Source organism: Petaurus breviceps, unplaced genomic scaffold (assembly GCF_028583685.1).
Source record: "Petaurus breviceps papuanus isolate PSGF00001 unplaced genomic scaffold, PetGlider_PUasm1.0 685, whole genome shotgun sequence".
In the NCBI taxonomy this organism is placed as follows: domain Eukaryota; kingdom Metazoa; phylum Chordata; class Mammalia; order Diprotodontia; family Petauridae; genus Petaurus; species Petaurus breviceps.
Genome location: NW_027186455.1, coordinates 540,936 through 562,702, shown reverse-complemented (window position 1 = coordinate 562,702; position 21,767 = coordinate 540,936). Strand labels below are relative to the sequence as shown.

Genomic DNA, 21,767 nt, shown 5'->3' with positions numbered 1-21,767 from the left:
TAAACCCATATAAATCCTCAGCATTCCTATATGTTTCTAATGAAACCTAACAGCAAGAAATAGAAAGAGAAATTCCATTTAAAGTTACGATGGACATTATAAAATATTTGGGAGTCTACCTGCAAAACAAACCCAGGAACTACATAAACACAATTACAAAACACTTTTCACACAAATAAAGTCAGATCTAAATAATTGAAAAAACATCAGTTACTCAGGGTTATGTTGAGCTAATATAATAAAAATGACAATTTTACCTTAATTAATTTACCTATTTAGTGCCATACCAATCAAACTACCAAAAATTACTTATAAAACTAGAAAAAATAGTAACAAAATCCATCTGGAAGAACAAAAGGTCCAGAATATAAGGAGAATTAATGAAAAGAAGTGTTAGCTCAGGTGGCCTAACCATACGAGATTTTAAACTGCTTTACAAAGCAGCAGTCATCAAAACTACTTGGTACTGGCTGAGAAATAGAGTGGTGGATCAGTGGAATAGAATAGGTACACAAGACACGGTAGCCAATGCTATCATAATCTACTGTTTGATAAACCTAAAGACTCCAGATTCTGGGATCTTAGTTTTATTTATTAGTTCAATAGTTTTCTTAATTTCAATTTTATTAATCTCTCTTTTGGTTTTTAGTATTTCTAAATTAGTATTTAACTGGGGATTTTGAATTTGTTCTTTTCTACCTTTTTCAGTTGCATGCCAAATTCATTGATCTCCTTTGTCTCTATTTTGTCACTATTTGACAAAAACTTCTGGGAAAACAGTATAGCAGAAACTGGTCATAGACCAATATCTTACATCATATACCAAAATAAATTCTAAATGGGTTCATGATCTAGATATAAAGGTTGATACTGTAAGTAATCAGGGAAAGCAAGGAATAGTTTACCTGTCAAATTTATGGAGAAGGGAAGAACTTGTGACCAAACAAGAGATAGAGAGCATTACAAAATGCAAAATAGATCATTTTAATAATATCAAATTTAAAAGTTTTTTGTATGTAACCAATGTAACCAAAATTAGGAGGGAAATGGAAAATTGGGAAAGAATTTTTGCAACCAGTGTCTCTGATGAAGGCCTCTTTTCTAAAATATACAGAGAAATGAGTCAAATCTATAAGAATACAAGTCATTCCCCAATTGATAAATGGTCAAAGGATATGAATGGGCGGTTTTGAGAGGAAGAAATTGAAGATATCTTTAGACATATGAAAAAATGCTCTAAATCACTACTAATTAGAGAAATGCAAACCAAAACAACTCTGAGGTACCAGATCACACCAGTCAGATTGGTTAACATGACGAAACAGGAAAACAATAAATGCTAGAGAAGATGTGAGAAAATTGGAACACTAACTGTTCCATTAACATTGTTGGTGGAGTTGTGAATTGATCCAACCATTCTGGAGAGCAATTTGGAACTATGCCCAAAGGGCTATAAAAAAAAGTGCATACCCTTTGACCCAGGAATACCACTTCTAGGGCTGTATCCCAAAGAGATCACACAAGTGGGAAAAGGACCTGGATGTACAAAAATATTTATAGCAGCTCTTTTTGTGGTGGCAAAGAATTGGAAATGAAGGGGATGCCCATCAATTCAGGAGTGGCTAAACAAGTTGTTGTATATGAATGTAATGGAATACCATTGTGCTATAAGAAATGAGGAGCAGATGGACTTCATAATAACCTGGAGAGAGTTATAAAAACTGATGCTGAGTGAGGGGATCAGAACCAGGAGAACATTGTACACAATTACAGACACATTATATCCATGATAACTAACTTTGATAGACTATGTTCCTCTCAACAATGCAAGTCTGTAAGACAACTCCAAAAGACTTATGATGGAAAGGGTTATCTATGTCCAGAGAAAGAATTATGGAGTCTGAATGCAGATGGAAGCAAATTACTTGTTCTCTTTTGTTTCTTCTTTCTTGTTCATTCTATTGGTTATAATCCTTCTATACAATTTGACTAGTGTTTAATTTGAAGGTATTTGTAGAACCTATATTGGATTGTATGCCACCATAGGGGGAGGGGGTAGGAGAGGGAAGGGGAGAAAATTTGGAACTCAGGAGCTTGTGGAACTGGATGTTGTAAACTAAAAGTAAATTAAAAAAAGAAAAAAACATTAGTCCTTCCAGTAGGCCCAGCTCTTCTTGGGGTTTGAGAGATTCTTTCTTTACAAACTCTTATTTTAAATAAAGGATTCTTAATATGTCTCCTTTCCTACATTTCTTTGGGAGGTTATCATATCTTGGTACATGGTCAATTTTTCCAAAAGTGTCTTACATGCTAACATATATGTGCATTTTAAAATATATTTACAAACATTCATTTGCATATATATGTGCATACACTTGCATATACACATCTATACATCTATGTATATACTTAGATATCTGTGTGTATGTATTTATTTCATTGTAGAAGTCTTAGAGCAGTCTTAAGTTATTAAGCTCTATTTCAATTTCTGTTCAGTAATTGCCAGAGATTTATAATATCTAACGTTTAAAATAACCTATTTAAGTCTTTAACATTTCTCTTGTTCATTTTGTATTACACTGATCTCTCAGCCTTCAAAAGGGATATTGCAGTTCCCAACTATTATTGTTTTGCTGTCTATTTCTCCTTCTATTTGGTTAACTTTTTCTCTAGGCATTTAAATGCTATGCCTTGTGTATGTGTGTATTTGTGTGTATAAATATATAAATGTATTTATACACAAATATGTGTGTAAGTATGTTTTTGTGTGTGTATAAAATTGATATTGACAAGGAGCGTGGAGGCCCAGATGAGGTCTGGTCAATGTAGAGGTATTAATTAAAATTAAAAAAATTGATCAAGTTGATCCACCGACTGCAAGGGCCATACCCATGCCTATCCCCACAGGGCTGGGATCTGACAGAACTGGGTAAGAGACAAATGAGGGGCCCAGGGCAGTGGCAGCACCTACTCCTGGGACTACCAACCCAAAGCCTGGAAATTTAAAAAGCCTATCTGAAATTCCAGGGACCAGGATGGCAGAGTGAACCCCAGATGCACCAATCCCCAACTCTGACCCTGAAAACACAGTAATTATTGCCCCAGAGCAAAATTTTAAACAGTAAAAGCTTGGAAACCTTAGAGGAAGGGCATGGCTAAGGCCCTGCCTCAAAATGGGTAAAAAACAGACTGCTAAGACAAAGACTCTAGAATCATATTATTGTGAGAGGGAGGAACCAAATTCAAAAGGAGACAGTATTGACTCCACACCCACAGCTAAAGCCTCAACAGGGAATATGAACTGGTCCCAAGCACAGAAAGCATTCTTAGATGAACTCAAAAAGAAGTTCAAAAACCAAATTAGAGAGGTAGAAGAAAAAATGAATAATTCTTTTAAAATCAAAATTGCAAAATTAGAAAAATATTACAATAAAGTAAACAGCTCTTTAAAAAGAAAAATGTGTGAACTAAAAATAAAATCTGAACATATGAAAAAGGAGCTTCAAAAACTAACTGAAGAAAATAATTGGCTAAAAATTACAATCAACCAAATTGAAGCTAATGACTCCATGAGGCACCAAGACTCAGTCAAACAAAACATAAAGAATGAAAAATTAGAAAAAGAGGTAAAATATCTCAATGGAAAAAATAACTGACCTGGAAAAAAAGACCCAGGAGAGATAATCTGAGAATTATTGGTCTACTGGAAAATCATGATGAAAAAATGAGCCTGGACAACATGTTCCAAGAGCTCATCAAGGAAAACTACCCTGAGATGCTAGAAATAGAGGGTAAAATAGAAATCGAGAGAATCCACCAGACACCTCCTGAAAGAGATCCCAAATTGAAAAGTCCACAAAATGTTGTGGCCAAATTCCAGAACTATCGAGTAAAGGAGAAAATATTACAAGCAGCCAGAAAGAAACAATTCAAATAGTGCAGAACCACAGTGAAGATCACATAGGATCTAACAGCTTATACATTTAAAGATCAGAGGAACGGGAATATGATTTTTTGCAAGGCAAAAAAGCTTGGGTTACAACAAAGGATCACCTATCCAGTGAAACTGAACATATTCTTCCAGGCAAGGAGATGTTATTCAATGATATAATGGACTTCCAGACTTTGCTGATGAAAAAGCCAGAGGTCAATGGAAAATTCAACCTCCAATTATAAGACTCAAGAGAGACATAGAAAGGGAAATAGAGAAAAACACACACATTACTTCTTATTTAATAAGAGCAAACTGTTTACATCCCTATATGGGAAGCTGATACCTGTTAATATCCAGATTTCTATATATATGGCTACATCTAAAAGGGATATAGATAAATAGAGGATGTGGGTATAAATTACACAAAATGATGATAAAAACCTTATAAAAGGGCTATAAAGGAACTGCAATAGAAGAAGAGGAAAGAATGAAGCAGAAAAGGGTAAATTATACCACACAAAGAGGCATAAAAACATTATAGTAGAGGGAAAGAAGGGAAGGAGATGGGCATTATATGAGCTTTTCCCTCATTGGTTCAGGTGAAAGGGGGTAATAATCAGTTAAGTATAGGATTCTATTGAGAAGAGATATAAACCTTATCATAATAGAGGGAAAGAGGGGAGGGAGAGGAGCATTGCATGAGATCTATTTTCATCAATCTTGGTTCAAGGAAGAAATAACATACTACATTAAGTATAAAAATCTATCATACCCTACAGGCAGTAGGAGGGGGGATTGGCTAAGAAAAGGGGGTAGAGGTTAGAAGGGAGAGAAGTAGTAAAGGGGGAGAGTAGAAAAGGGAGGGGTGCTGATAAGAAGGACTTATCAGTCTGATAAGTCTGATAACTGAGAGAGGCAGTGGTAAAAAGTAAAACTCATAAGGAGGGAAAGAGAGAAGGGGGGAAAATAAAAGCATAAACAGGGGAGGGAATAGGATGGAGGGAAAGAAAAAGATAGTAATCATAACTGTGAATGTGAATGGGATGAACTCTCCCATAAAACAGAGGGGGATAGCAGAATGGAACTCTCCCATAAAATGGAGGCAGATAGCAGAATGGATTAAAAACCATAATCCTACAATATGCTGTTTCAAGAAACACATTTGAAACAGGGGGATATACACAGGGTAAAGGTAAAAGGCTGGAGTAAAATATGCCATGCCTCAGCTAAAGTAAAGAAAGCAGGCATAGCAATCCTTATCTCAGACAAAGGAAAAAGCAAAAATAGATCTAATTAAAAGGGATAAGGAAGGAAACTATACCCTGCTAAAAGGCACTATTGAAAATGAAGCAATATCATTACTAAACATTTATGCACCAATAGGTAAAGCATACAAATTCCTAAAGGAGAAGTTAAGGATGTTAGAGAAATAAATAGATAGCAAAACTATACTAGTGGGGTACTTCAGTCTCCCCCTCTCTGAGATTGATAAATCTAACCTCAAAATAAATATGAAAGAAGTTAAGGAGGTAAATAGAACTTTAGAGAAGACAGATCCCTCTGGAGAAAACTGAATAGGGATAAAAAGGAATATACCTTCTTCTTAGTGGTACATGGCACATACACAAAAATTGACCATGTACTAGGGCATAAAAACCTCACAATTCAGTGCAGAAAGGCAGAAATATTAAATGCATCCTTCTCAGATCATGATGCAATAAAAATTATATGTAATAAAGGGTGATGGGAGGATAGACTAAAAACTAATTGGAAACTAAATAACTTAATCCTAAAGAAAGAGTGGGTCAAACAAGAAATTATAGAAACAATAAGTAACTTCATTCAAGAGAGTGACAATAATGAGACAACATACCAAAACTTGTGGGATGCAGCAAAAGCAGTTCTTAGGGGAAGTTTTCTATCCCTGAATGCATAAATGAATAAAATAGAGGAAATTTAGGTCAATAAATCGGACATGCAACTGAAAAGGCAAGAAAGAGAACAAATTGAAAACCCCCAATTAAATACTAAATTAGAAATAATGAAAACTAAAGAAGAGATTAATAAAATTGAATTTAAGAAAACTATTGAATTAATAAGTAAAACTAAGAGCTGATTTTATGAAAAATAAAAACAATAAAATTGATTTAGTCAATATGAAATTAGTCAATATCGTAAAAAAGAAAGAAGAAAACCAAATTATAAGCATCAAAAATGAAAAGGGTGAATCTACCTCCAATGAAGAGGAAATTAAAACAATAATTAGGAATTATTTTGCCCAATTGTATGCATATAAATTTGACAATCTTAGTGAAATGGATGAATATTAAATATATATATATATATATATATATATATATATATATATATATAAGCTGCCCAGATTAACTGAAGAGGAAGTAAACTACTGAAATAACCCCATCTCAGAAAAAAAAATTGAACAAGCCATCAATGAACTACCTAGGAAAAAATCTCCAGGGCCAGATGGCTTTACTAGAGAATTCTACTAAACATTTAAAGAACAATTGACTCTAATACTTTACAAACTATTGGTGAAAATTGGAGAAGTCCTACCACATTCTTTTTATAACACAAATATGGTACTGGTACCTAAATTGGGAAGAGAAAAAACAGAGAAAGAAAATTACAGACCAATTTCCCTTATGAATGTAGATGCAAAAATTCTAAAATATTAGCAAAAAACTATAGCAACTTATCACAAGAATAATACACTTTGATCAGGTAGGATTTATTCCAGGAATGCAAGGGTGGTTCATTATCAGGAAAAATGTCAGTATAACTGATCACATCAACAAAAAAACTAGCAGAAACCATATGACTACCTCAACAGACACAGAAAAGTCTTTTGACAAAAAAACACAGCAACACCCATTCTTATTAAAAACACTAGAAAGTATAGGAATAAATGGAATCTTCCTTAAAATAATAAGTAGCATCTATTTCAAATCATAATCAAGTATTATATGTAATGAGGATAAGCTAGAAGCATTTCCAATAAGATCAGTGGTGAAACAAGGATGTCCACTATCACTGCTCTTACTCAATTTCTTACTAGAATTGTTAGCAGTAGCAATAAGAGAAGAAAAAGAAATTGAAGGAATCAAATTAGGCAAAGAAGAAACTAAGCTATCTCTCTTTGCATATGATATGATGATATACTTAGAGAATCCTAGATAATCAAGTGAAAAACTACTTGAGATAATAAACAAATTTGGCAAGTTGCAGGATATAAAATAAACTCATATAAGTCCTCGGCATTCCATATAGTTCTAACAAAATCCAACAGCAAGAGGTTGAAAGAAAAAAATCCCATTTAAAGTTACTGTAGACATTATAAAATATTTGGGAATCTACCTGCCAAAACAAACCCAGGACTTATTTGAACACAATTACAAAACACTTTTCACTCAAATAAAGTCAGATCTAACTAATTGGAAAAAACATCAATTACTCATGGCTAGGTTGAGCTAATATAATAAAAATGACAATTTTACTTAAATTAAATTACATATTTAGTGCCATACCAATCAATCTATCAAACAATACTTTATGGAGTAAGAAAAAACAGTAACAAAATTCATTTAGAGGAAGAAAAGGTCCAGAATATCAAGGCAATTAATGAAAAGAAATGTTAGGGAAGGTGGCCTACCCATACCAGATTTTAATGTGTATTATAAAGCAGCAGTCATCAAAACTGCTTAGTATTGGCTGAGGAATAGAGTAGTGGATTAATGGGATAGATTGGGTATATGAGACTCAGAAGCCATTGACTATAGTAATCTACTGTTTGATAAACCTAAAGACCATTGTTTTGGGGGTAAGAATGCATTATTTGACAAAAACTTGTGAGAAAATCGGAACATAGTATGGCAGAAATTGGGCATAGACCAGTATCTAATCCCGTACACCAAAATAAAGTCACAATGGGTGCATGATCTAGGTATAAAGACTGATACTGTAAGCAATCTGGGAGAACAAGGGATGGTTTACCTGTCAGAGCTTTGGAGAGGAGAAGACTTCATGATCAAACAAGAGTTAGAGTGCATTATAAAATGCAAAATGGATAATTTTGATTACATTAAATTGAAAAGCTTCTGTACAAATAAAGCCAATGTTGCCAATATTAGGAGGGAAGTGGAAAATTGGGAAAGAATTTTTACAACCAGTGTCTCTGATAAAGGTCTCATTTCTAAAATATACAAAAACCTGAGTCAAATCTCTAAAAATACAAGCCACTCCTCAGTTGATAAATGGTCAAAGGATAAGAACAGGCAGTTCTCAGAAGATGAAATTAAAGATATCTATAAGCATATGAAAAATGTTCTAAATCACTATTGATTAGAGAAATGTAAAACAAATCAACTCTGAGGTACCACATCTCTCTGGCCAGATTGGCTAAGATGACAAAACAGGAAAATGATAAATGCTGGAGAGGATGTGGAAAAATTGGAACAGTAATGCATTGTAAGTGTAGTTGTGAACTGATCCAACTATTATGAAGAGCAATCTGGAACTATACCCAAAGGGGTATAAATAAGTGCATACCCTTTGGCCCAGCAATACAAAGAGATCAGAGAAATGGGAGGAGGATCCATATGTACAAAAATTTTTATAGCAGCTCTTTTTTGTGGTGGCAAAGAATTGAAAATCAAGGGGATGCCCATCAATTGGGGAATGGGTGAATAAGCTGTTGCTATATGAATGTAATGGAATAAATGAGGAGCAGACAGACTTCATAATAACCTGGAGAGGCTTATATAAACTGATACTGAAAGAGAAGAGCAGAAGCAGGAGAAACTTGTACACAATCACAGACACAATGTATGTGTGATGACTAACTTCAATAGACTGGGCACCTCTCAGCAATGTAAGATTATAAGACAACCCCAAATGACTCATGATTGAAAGAGATACCCACATCCAGAGAAAGAGATGTGGAGTCTGAATGCAGATTGAAACAAAGTACCTGCTGTGTTTCTTTTTCTTGTTTTGTTTTGTTTCCTCTTGCCCACCGATCATTCCATCAGCTATAATCCTTTACAACCTGACTAATGATTAATACGAAGATATTTGTATGTCCTATATTCCAGTGCATGCCGCCATGATGAGGGTGGGAGAGGAAGGGTGGGGAAAATTTGAAATTCAAGGTACTGTGGAACTGAATGTTTTAAACTAAAAGTAAATAAACAAATCAATTTTTTAAATTGATATTTACTCATTATCTATGGTGACCTTGAGAATAATGTGATTTTCCTTCTCTTTTCCTTTTACCCATATCTGTCTATTGTTGCCTTGCCTGAGATTGTAATTATCACCCTGCACTTTAAAAACTTTATTTGATGCATAATAAATCCCTTGTTTAAAAAAATAAAAAGTCTTGACATGCAATTGGGAAAAATAAAATAATATTAAAAGTTTTGATTTACAAATTCTATCACTTCCTCCCTTCCTTCCCCCCTTCCTGAGAGGGTAAGCATTCAGATATAGGTTATACATGCCCAATTATGTAAATCATTTCCATATTAGGAATTTTGTACAAGAAGACTCACATAAAACAAAAATAATGAAAGAAAGTGAAAATTAGCATTCTTCGGTCTGTATTCAAACAACATCACTTATTTCTCTGGAGGGGGAAAGTATACTTCATCATTAATTCTTTGGAATTGTCTTGGGTCATTGTATTGCTGAGAATAGCTAAGTAATCTACAATTCTTCATCCTACAGTATTGCTTTTACTGTGTAAAACATTATCCTGGTTTTGCTCACTTCACTGTCCATCAGTTCGTATAAGTCTTTCCAAGTTTTTCTGAAATTTCCTGCTTGTTATTTCTTACAGCACAATAATATTCCATTACAATCATATGCTACAGCTTGTTTAATCATTCCCTAATTAACAGGGAATATCAATCCTTTGCCGCCACAAAAAAAGAGCTGCTATAAATATTTTTTTACAAATAGGTCCTTTTCCCTTTTTTATGTCTTTGAGATACAGAACTAGCAGTTGTTTGTGTAGTTACTCAAAACTTTTTCCCTAGTAGTTATATTGTGGAAAACTGACTATAGTTCCCTCCATGCTATCTCACCCCCCACTTATTCTATTTTCTACTTTGACCTTGTCTCTTTTCAAAATGTGTGCTTCTAACTACCTCTCCCCCATTCTTCTTCTATCTTCTATCTTCTTCTTCTTCCCTTCTATCACCCTCTCTTATCCCTTTTCCCCTTGCTTTCCTGTAGGGTAAAATACCCAATTAAATGTGTATGTTATTCCCTCCTTAAGCCAAATTCAGTGAGAGTAAGGTTGACCCATTTCCTTTCACCTTCCTGCTTTTTCCCTCCATTGTCACAGTGTTCTCTTTTCTGTTTTATATGAGATAATTTACCCTAATCTATCCCTTCCTTTCTCCTTCTCCCAATGTATTCCTCTCAACTCTTAATTTTATTTTTTAGATATCATCCCTTCACATTCAACTCATCCTGTGCCCTTTGTCTATGTATACATGTACACACATATGCACACACACATATATTTATACACTCATATACCTTCCTATGCATATATATGTATGTATACACATATACATATACATTCCCTTCAACTCTCATATTGGGAAAAGTCTCATGAATTACAATGATTGTTTTTCCATGTAGGAGTGTAAATAGTTCAACTTTAATAAGTTTCTTATGATTTCTTTTGCCTGTTTAGCTTCTCATGCTTCTCTTGCTTCTTGTATTTGAAAGTCAAATTTTCTGTTCAGCTCTGGCCTGAAGAGACATCATAGAGGAAGTATCACTTAAAGTAAGTCTTAAAGAAAAGGGTTTAGGGAATACTATCAACTACAGAACGTAAGAGTTTGAAGAAATCATAGAATCATAGAAGTTATTATGGTCATAGTTGGAGGTAATCTTACAAATCTACCAAGTCCTACCTCCTCACTTAAAGCAAAAAAATAGGAAATGCCTGCTCAAGTTATGTCTCCTCATTCTAAATATAATATGTTTCTTATATATCATTTTTGGGTTCAGGGGACAAGTAAGTTTCTAATGAGTTTTCCTAATGGCTTTTAGTCTGGTTTGACTGAAACAGGGAGACTTGTGGGTAATACTCCAGAATTCATCCCAATTCATTCCTAGTCCATCTTCTCAACAACCCTCAAGGAAGACATGTTGCTGGGACCAGAAACCTAGTCTAGGTGTTTTTACCTCTTTCATGTTCAGAACTTCCATCCTAAGGCCCTACTATCCTAATTTGTGACCATTTCAACTGACCCACTACTTCAGGTAAACATCAACCATGCTTCAATTCACTCCCTATTCCCAGATGCTCTTCTCAAAAGTCTAGGTAGCAGTTTGTGGTTCCCCCGAACATAACACACTCTTCAGTTCTGCAGCTGTGTGATCAAACCAATTCTGCCATTTTTCCTGGAAAGACTTCTTCCCTCTACCCCCTTACTGCCCTACTCACTGTCTTGCTAATTTTTCTTGACTTCCCCCTGGCCACTACTCCTCTATGTGTGCAGCATCCTCCTATTACAATCTAAGCTACTTGAAACCAGAGACCATCTTTCTTTGATTTTGTATTTTATCCTCAGCTTTAGCACAGTGCTTGGTATATATTAATATTTATCAATGCTTAATAAGTGCTATTTCATCTATTCACTCTTAAAGGGCTTCCTATGTCCAGGGGCAGCTAGGTGGTACAATGGATAAAGTGTCTCCTGGAGTCAAGAGGACCTAAGTTCAAATCCAACTTCATATACTTGCTAGCTGTGTGACCCTTGGCAAGTCGTTTAACCTTTGCTTGCCTCAGTTTCCTCAACTGTAAAATGGGGACCCTGGAGAAGGACACTCCAGTATCTTTGCCAAGAAAATCTCATAAAAATTGTCACCAAGAGTGGGACAGGACTGAACGACTTAAGAGCAGCCGATGTCCGGGACATCAGAAGTACTGGGGAAGACACAAGATGATTGTGGCAGTGCCAGTCCTCGTGAAACATACACACTAGTAAAAGGCAGTAAGATCCACACGTAAGTAACATTACAAATAAAGTATTACATAAGGACTAGAAAGGAAAAGAGCTCATTTCCAAAATGTGGAACATTATGAATTTTATAGTAATCCTAGCGGGCAGATAGGAAAGTGAGAGAAAGCAGAAAGGTAATTTCGAGTCAGACCGTTAAGAGCCTTGATTTTTCTTCTCTGTAAACGGGAATGACCATGTTATCAATTACCTAAAATATCGGCTCTTTTACCCTAAGACCTGTTTGGTTCCCTCGCCTAGGACTAGAAACGGGCCATGGGGGCGTGGAGGGCCGTGCATAGGGCATCTGGGAGACTCCAAAGAGGAACGACAGGGCTGGGCTGGGCAGAGTCTGCCTTTTGGCCAGGGCCGAGCCGAAGGTTGGAGCTAAACAGCTCTGTAGGAGGCGGTCACATGGTAGGGCGGGAGCCAGCCCACCTTCTCCAGGGCTGCTCCCAGCCTCAGCTCTGCCAGGCCAGCAGCCGCACTGCCCAGAGCCCGGGAGGTGTACGGGGTTCCCGCACCAACACCACTAAGCTGAGGGGACTGGTGAGACAGCTGCCGTCGCTCGGGGCAAGAGCCGAGTCAGCCACCACCTCCTACCCCGCCCCTCCAGATCCCAGTAGCTGGAGCTGCATCAGCAGCAGTGACAGTAGCAGCAGCAACAGCAGCGAAAGCAGCCACGAAGGAGGCGCCGGCGGAGAAAACAGCGAAGGCAGCAACCACAGCAGCAGCAGCCACACCATGGATCTTTCATTTATGGCCGCCCAGGTAATGGGACTCTCCCCGAACCCCGAAGGTGGGACATCCACACAGACCCTGTTTCACACCTATCTCCTCCCTGTTTTTGCGGCATCTAAAGGAACAAGTTTTAGTGTGTTGTTCCGCCTTTTTCTGGTCCCTCCTACCCCTCCCCCGACTGGGTGGCTAGCAAAGCTTTTCAAAGAAACCGCCCTTATCTATCCCCAAACCTGTCTAGCTTATCACTTCAGTCCTAACTCCTCTGTCCAGAGAGCTGGGATTTGAGACAGTCAACAGGGAGCTCTAGGTGCCTCAGTCTAGGTCTAGGACCTTTACTCCTTCCTTTTCTTTGTTCTCTCTTCCTCGCATCAGAAGAGAGGCCAAAGCTGGAGGGGTGAGGTCAGAGCTGAGAGATTCACAGAGCCTGTGAGAGTGATCAGGCATGGGCTACTATGGCACCTGGGATGACCAATGGGCCTCCAACTGTGCATATCTGTGTTTTCCTTTCCCTCCCCCCCCCCAAAAAAAAAGAACTATAAACAACAACTGAGAAAGAGGAAGACACACCTGGGGCTCTGTATTAGCACCCACCTGGAAGGGGTCTCCAACTAGGAAACAAGATTAAGTGTTAGAAGATAGAGGAAAGGGTGGGGGGCAGCTGTGAGTTAAAACAAGGGTCCTTTATCTTTTTGTGTCCTAGACCCCTTTGGCAGTCTGGCTAAGTCTATGAACTGCTTCTTAATTTTCTTAAATATGTAAAATAGAATATGTGGGATTAAAGAGAAGCCAAATAAATTAAAATGCAGTTATCATTTTTTTCAAGTTTGTGGACCCCAGGTTAAGAAAGCCTGAGTTAAAGGCAGGAATCATATACATTGATTTTCATTTTTCAATATTCTCTTCATTTCCCTAGGGTCAAGGAAATCATTCCATTTTCACTTTTCCCATCTGACAACAATGAATAATAATGCCTGCCCTGACCCACAGGGTTATGGCAAAGATGAAGTGAATGTGAAAAACCAGCAAAAACCAAACAAACCCCCTATACTTGTGAAGTAATAAGATAATAATAAGAGAGCCAGCAAGGGAAGGAGAACTGAGATATATGGGCACCTGCTCTTGTATCTCCTTTTCTTTGAAACAGTAAGCAGAGCCTTCAGGTGTCTAGTGTGGCCTTGGTCCCTGGATGAACTTAAAATACAGTCACAATGGCAAAAACCTCTGTTGTAAATTTCACCAACTGGCAGCCCATTTTTGTAACCCCAATCTCCAGGAGTCAGGTGTCTCCAGTTTTGTTTCTTGGGGGTGGGGGGTGTTGCCTTTCTGTATTCTATGCATATTGCTTCATCAGTCTTCATTGTCTAGAGTGTATTTGCATGGTGTCTTTAAAGAGAGAGAAGGCAAAGCAGGCTTCTGCTTTGGCTTGTTTCTGTACAATCCAAAGTGAAAATATTCCAGCCCCACCCTTACCACTACCTCTCAGAGGAAGGTGAGTAGGTACCTCCCTGTTGTTTGGAAGATTAATGTATTTAACTAGGTAACCAGGGAAATCAAGTCAGAGACTTATTCTGAGCAGGAAGGAAAGACAGATTTTCCTTTTTTAATGGGATTTTGACAATTGGCCTTAACGATGAGAGGCTTCCTTTTCCACATCTGGTCTTAGAAATTAGTAATACTGGGGAGATCATGGTGCCTTCTCCACAAGGTCCTTTTCTCAAATAATGCTCTGAGCATAATAGGCACCTGATAAGTGTTTTTTAAAATTGAATTAGCTCTATCATATCATATTCTTCTGAATAGAATTAGAAGAATTTTAAAGGCAGAGATCATGCTAAAAATTTCTTTGTATCCATATTCTTCAGTGTCATTTGCATAAAAAGAACTTTCAGTCTTCTAATAATGTATGGTTTCTCTGTATGGGCACTTTCTCCACTAACAAAGATCACAGCCTCTCTATGGCTTGGTAGATTGTCTGACAGATGATTTGACAAAAAAAATTATCACCCTTTGCCCAACTTTCTAGTGATGAGCCTGCTTATGTTCCCTTAGGCTGTTCTTCCTTGGAGATGATCCCATCCTTCAAGGATAATAAGGATAATGAGTGACATTTATGTAGAGCTTTAAGGTTTGCAAAGTGCTTTACAGATATCTCACTTTACCTGAACAACAGCTCTGGGAGCTACGTGCTATTGTTACCCCCATTTTACTGATAAGGAAACTGAGGCCCAAAAAGTAGAAATGATTTTTACAAAGTCATGTTAGGCAGTAAGTAGCAGGGTTAGGATTCAAACCTAGGTCAAAATCTAACACTCCTTCTACTCAAATTATGTAGGCTTATGCCTTTTCTATTAGGAGAAAACTGAAATGAAGAGACTTAATATCCCACAGCTGTTTAGAATCAATGGCCTGTTCCATTTGGAATGTTAAGCATTTTTTAAAGTTGTTTCTCTAGCAATAAATGAAGTTGGTAGAAATAAATTTTGGAAAAAAATCACCTAATTGCTTTTCTTTCCTATGAAAATAAAACATTTAAATCTAATTTGCATTGAGTGATTAACAAATAAAACAGAAGATCCCAGAGTTTGCTGCTTTCCCTAGAGTTCTGAAATCTTCAAATAAATCTCAACTCTTTTGACATGGATTTCATCTTTGTAATTGCTCTGAAGAGCAGGATTTGGTGGTGGTGGTGGGGGGGTGGCTCTATTTAAATTTCTAGCTCATTTCTTGAAAGGGAAGTCATTCCAATAGGAGATAAGGTAGTAAGTCACCTTTACACTGTAAAACCTCTAGCCTATTTTCTCATGGAGAAGAGATAAACAATTACTGCCTCTTTGTCCCTCTTTTGTCCCTATTATGCCACAAACAACTGATGATTCCTTGGTAACAAGATTAATTGATTACCAAAATCCTTGGATGGCTATAGCAGTGGAATTTGCTATGGCAATTTTACAAAAAAACTTGCTGTTTTCACAACACCTGTTAACATCACAGCCCACAATCAAACTGATAATCTTAACTTGACACTGGAGAAAATGAGGTTTCATGAGTTGGCATTGTGTTAGGTATTAAGAGAGCCCCAAAGAAGAGTCAGACTTGGTGTCTGCCCTCAATCTACCAACAAATATTTATAAAGTATATCCTCTGTGTTGACACTGGTAATTTTGGGAGAGACAAAAATAAGAAAGAAACAGTTCCTTCCATCAAGAAGCTTACATCCTAGTGAGTGGGGATCTTTACATAAATGAGTAGACCTAAGATATAGATGAAGCAAATAGATCATTTTGGCAGGAATGGGAGGGTTGTCAATAGTGACTGGGAGAATCAAGAAAAGTCTCATATAAGAAATGACACGAGCTGAACTTTGAAGGAAATAGGAATTCTAACAGGTGAAGGTGATTCTGAAGTTCTTTGCAGGCATGAGGGGGAAACCTGTGCAAAGACATGGAGACAGAAGGTAAAAATCTCTTGTGTGAGTAGCACCAAGCTCATGCTCTAAGTAGGTAGACAAGAAATAAATACATGAAAAGTCAAAAAATAAGTATGAGACAAGACAAGAAGGGCCCAATTCAAGTGGCAGCACTACGTGGTGTGGAGAGGCTTCATGGAGGACATGGGACTGAAACTGAGTCTTGAACAAGGAGTGGGAGTTGAATGGGCAGTGAGGAATAGGGAGAAGAAGATAAACATATGATTATTTTCTTTGTAAAGTTTGGGATGTGAAATCCAAACAAAAGCATAGCATATCAGTTCTAAACCTTTTTCACATGCATAATCTCACTTACCCCTCAGACAAAAACCCTGGAAGAAAGGTAAGGCATGAATTATTTTCCCACTTTACAGTCAAGAAAAGTGAAGTCATGAAATAAGTGATTTGTCCAGGGTTTTATAGCTGTATAATTGACCCAGAAAAGACTAGAATTCAGGTCTCCTGACTCAAAGTCCTGTGCTCCTCCTTCAATATCATGATGCATCACTTCTTTTTTCTAAAGTTTTATTGATATTTTGTTTTTACATAATGAATATTTACAAATTTCTTCCATTCATGCAAGATCTCCTGTAATACAGTGAAACAGAGAAGTTGAAATAATAATAATAATAATATAGTGACCTTATTGGAAAGTGCATACAACATTTTGCATTTGTAGCAGTTCAGTTGTTTTTTCAGTCATGTCCAACTCTTTTTGATCCCATTTAGGATTCTCTTGGCAAAGATACTGGAGTAGTTTACCATTTCCTTCTCCAGCTCATTTTACAGATGAGGAACTGAGGAAAACAACAGGGCTAAGTGACTTGCCCAGGGTAAAACAGTTAGTAAGTGTTTGAGGTTGGATTTGAACTCATGAAAATGAGTCTCTTGATTCCAAGCTCAGTATTCTATCTACTCTGCCACATAGTTGCACCTAATTTTTTAATTAACAGAAACTTTCCCTCCCATCGCATTGGAAAAAAAAAAACAAAGAAAAGGAAACATTTCTTTTTTTTATTAAATTTTATGTTTATTTTTAGTTTACATCATTCATTTCCACAAGATTTTGAGTTACAAATTTTCTCCCCATCTTTCCCCTACCCACCACCCCAAAACAGTGATCCCACTGAATACTCCTTCTCCCAATCTGCTCTCTCCTATATCATCCCCCATCAACCCTCTGACTTTCCAGTAGGGCAAGATGGATCTCTATGCCCCAGTGCCTGTATATATTATTTCCCAGTTGCATGTAAAAAATAAATAACATATATATTTTTTAAAAAACCACTTGACTTTAAAAATTTGAATTCCAGATTCTTTCCTTTCCTCCCTCCTCACCTACCTTTACTGGGAAGATAGGCAATTCAATATAGGTAGTACATGTGTAGCTATGCAAAACATTTCCATAGTGGATATATTGTGAAAGATGGACTATATTTCCCTCCATCCTATCCTGACCCCGACTTGTTCTGTTCTCTACTTTGACCCTGTTCCTTTTCAAAGGTGTGTGCTTCCAACTACCCTCCCCCACAACCTGCCCTGCCCTCCATCATTCCCCCTCTTATCCCCTTCCTTCCTACTCTCTTGTAGGATGAATACCCTATTTAGTGTGTATGTCATTCCCTCCCTAAGCCAAATTCAATGACAATAAAGGTGACTCATTCCCTTTTGCCTTCCTGTTCTTCCTCTCCATTGTAACAGTTTTCCCTTGCCTCTTCTATATGAGATAATTTGCCCCATTATGTCTCTCCCCCTCTTCTCTCATTATATTCCTCTCTCATCTCTTAATTTCACTTTTTAAGTATCATCCCTTCCTATTCAATTGGTCCTGTGCCGTCTGTCTATGTATACCTGTACACATATATACACACATTCACATATACATTCATATTCCCAATATACCCTCCTATATAGACATATATATGTATATATACATATATATGAACATATATATATATATATATATGAACATATATATATATATATATATATACATACACATTTCTATTCCCTTCAACTATTCTCATACTGAGAAAAGTTTCATAAGTTACAATTATCATTTTTCCATATAGGAATGTAAATAGTTCAACTTTGATAAGTTCCTTATGATTTCTTTTCCCTGTTTATATTCTCATGCTTCTCTTGCTTCTTGTATCTGGATATCAAAGTTTCTAATCAACTCTGTTTTTTTCATCATGAATGCTTGAAAGTCCTCTATTCCACTGAATGACCGTATTTTCCCCTGAAACATGATACTCAGTTTTGCTGGGTAGGTGATTCTTGGTTTTAATCCCAGCTCCTTTGACCTCCATAATATCATATTCCAAGCCGTTCAATCCCTCAGTGTAGAAGCTGCCAGATCCTGGGTTATCCTGATTGTGTTTCCACACTATTCAAATTGTTTCATCCTGGCTGCTTGTAATATTTTCTCCTTGACCTGGGAATTCTGGAACCTGGCTATAATATTCCTAGGAGCTGTCTTTATGGGATCTTTTTCAGGAGGTGATCAGTGGATTCTTTCAACCTCTATTTTGCCCTCTGGTTCTAAATCATCAGGTCAATTTTCCTTGAGAATTTCTTGAAGGATGATTTCTAGGTTTTTTTTTGATCATGGCTTTCAGGTAGTCCAATAATTTTTAAATTATCTCTCCTGGATCTATTTTCCAGGTCAGTGGTTTTTCCAAAGAGATATTTCACATTGCCTTCTATTTTTTCATTTGTTTGGATATGTTTAATAGTATCTTGATTTCTCATAAAGTCACTAGCTTCCATTTGTTCCAATCTAATTCTGAAGGAATGATTCTCTTCAGTGAGATTTTGATATTCTTTTTCCATCTAGCAAATTTGTCTTTTTAAGGCATTCCTCTCCTCATTGGTTTTTTGAGCCTCTTTTGCCATTTGAGTTAGTCTATTTTTTAAGTTGTTATTTTCTTCAGTCAGGTTGTTGACTCTCTTTTCATGATTTTCTTGCATCATTCTCATTTCTCTTCCCAATTTTTCTTCCACTTCCCTTATTTGGTTTTCAAAATCCTTCTTAAGCTCCTCTATGGCCTGCGACCAATTCATATTTTTCTTGAAAGCTTTTGGTGCAAGAGTCCTCACTTTGTTGTCTTCCTCCTGCTCCATGCCTTGATCCTTTTTGTCCCCCAAAAAGGAATCCAAAGTCAGAATGCTGTGCTTGCCCCACTTCCCCTACTTGCTCATGTTGCCACTCAACCACTGGACTCTTGACCTTTTTGCTACGGTAGAACTCTGCTTTCAGAGAGGAGGGCTTTGTCCCAAATTGCTGGGGTTTTCTCAGCTGCCACAGCTATTAGTTGGCTGCCCTCTCTGAAGCCTTCACTGTCTCTGACACACTGGTTAAGAACCCCAGGACCCAAGGCAGTGATGCAGATCCAAGCAAGTTAAAGCAAGAGTGATTACCCCTCAGACTGGTCACTTGGTCCCCCTACAAACTGCAGGCCAGGAGCTCTGAAGTAGCCATGGGGCTGCAGCCACTGCACCTCAGCCACTTCTCCCTCCCAGGGCAGAGCCTGGATGTACTCCTGGACTCCCTGTTCCCAAAGTCCACTGACCTCTCACTTTGTACTTAGCATGTATGGGTTGATAATTCTAGAGACCGCCACAGCTGCTGGTGATCTACTCTCCTGATGTCCCTCTGGCCATGGCTGGTCGGGGTGCCCTGAGGCTAAAACATCTGGCTCACACAGTGCTGGGCTTGGCTCCCTGAGCACTGCAATGGCCCCTTCTTGCCAGTCTGCCAGGCTGTTTTCAGCAGGAGGTTAGTTTCTCTCTGTCACTTTGTGGGTTCTGTAACTCTAAAGTTTGTTTAGAGTTGTTTTTTACATGTATTGGAGGAGGTAGAAGCTGAAACATGCTGAAGTCCTGTTTCTATTCCATCTTCTTGGCATTACCTCAGAAAACAAATTTCTTATAACAACACACAGTCAAGCAAAATGAAATCCCTCAATAATTATATACAAATACACATACATATATATGTATACATACACACATATATTCACATACATATGTCTCTTTGTCTATACTTAATATGTCATGGCTCTGCAATGATAGCATGTTTCATCACTAGTATACTAGAATCATGAACAATGGTCATATTAATCATAGATTTCAAAACTGTTTTTACAGTGTTGCTGTTACTGTATAAATTGTTATTCTGATTCTGCTCATTTCATTCTTAATCAGTTTATGTTCATATCTATATTATTGATATAATAGTATAAATTGTTCTTCTGAGCATTGTTCAGAGTGCTTACTTCACTTTGTATCAGTTGATATAAGTCTTCCATGAGTTTTGGAAATCATCTATTTCCTCATTCTTTAAAGCACAGTAGTCCTCCAATCACACTCATATCCCACAATTTATTCCAACTATTCTTCAATTGTTGGACATCTTTTCTTTATCTGTTGTTTTTTTAGGAAAAGAGTAGCTATAAATATTTCTGTGCATATGAGTCCTTTTCTTCATCATTTGATCTCTTTTGATGCAGTGGTATATCTTCATCATTTCTGAGTTAAGTGTGCTCTGAAAACCAGAAATAAACAAGCTTGCCTGGAATGACAGGCTTTTGTTGAGGAAAATGGCATCACCTTAGCTTATCATAATAGCTGACATATAGCTTTAATATTTGCAAAGCACTTTTTTTGCCTTTTTTTTGGAGGGCAATTGGGGTTAAGTGACTTGCCCAAGGTCACATGGCTAGTTTTTTTTTTTTTGTATGTGTGTTAAGTTGTCTGAGGCTGGATCCAAACCCAGGTACTCCTGACTACAGGGCCGGTGCTCTATTCACTGCACCACCTAGTTGCCCCCAAAGCAATTTAGAGATATTAGCTCATTTGATCTTTCACAACAACACTGTGAAGTAGGTATAAAAAGTATTGCTTTCCCTGTGTTATGGATGAGAGGATTGAAGCCTAATGACTTACCCAGGATCACATAATAAATAGAAATTCAGGGTTTGAATCCAGGTCTCCATAACTCAAAGTCCTTCATTTTTTCCACTATCCTGTAGTTTCTCATGTATAAAATGAGAGATCCCTTCCACCTCTAAAATACTATTAGTGGGGCATAAAGTTGAAGAGGCAGGCTTTGGTCTGAGTTTCCTCTCCTTGATATACTGCATCCTAATTATATAATTACCCAGGAAAATAATTTAAAGAATATTATTTAACAAAATCTTATCATGTTAAGAAATCCTATTATATTTACAATCAAAGCCTTTCCGATCTTTCCTGCAGGTAAAATGTTTACTTTCTGTAAGATCTAGCTGACTGCAAGTGTTTTGAATAACAGAACAAGTCAGGGGAAGAAAAGAGAACTTTCTTAGATTATTTGGGTTTTTGCCAGGAATTTTATGAATATACATTCTGCCTCCTCAGCAGTGTTAAACCCTTGATAGCAGAACCACTTTGGGTAGCTCATTTACTCTGGGTATCATTTTCTTTAGTTGCAAGATGAGAGGGTTTGGACTAGAATGGATGAAGGGATGAATGAATGAATGAATGGATGGATGGATGAATGAATGAATGAATGAATGAATGAATGAATGAATGAATGAATGAA

General features: G+C 37.1%; 1 protein-coding gene across 1 annotated transcript in view; it reads left to right on the top strand.

Moving 5' to 3' along the window:
• The first annotated feature begins 12,370 nt into the window (after positions 1-12,370).
• The window catches only part of CUNH14orf132 (chromosome unknown C14orf132 homolog), a 62,727-nt gene continuing 53,330 nt past the window's right edge, over positions 12,371-21,767 (top strand). The window contains exon 1 of the mRNA XM_069104243.1: positions 12,371-12,744. Coding sequence (XP_068960344.1) covers positions 12,388-12,744 — 357 coding nt within the window. The 5' untranslated portion in view covers positions 12,371-12,387. The remainder of the gene's footprint in view (positions 12,745-21,767) is intronic.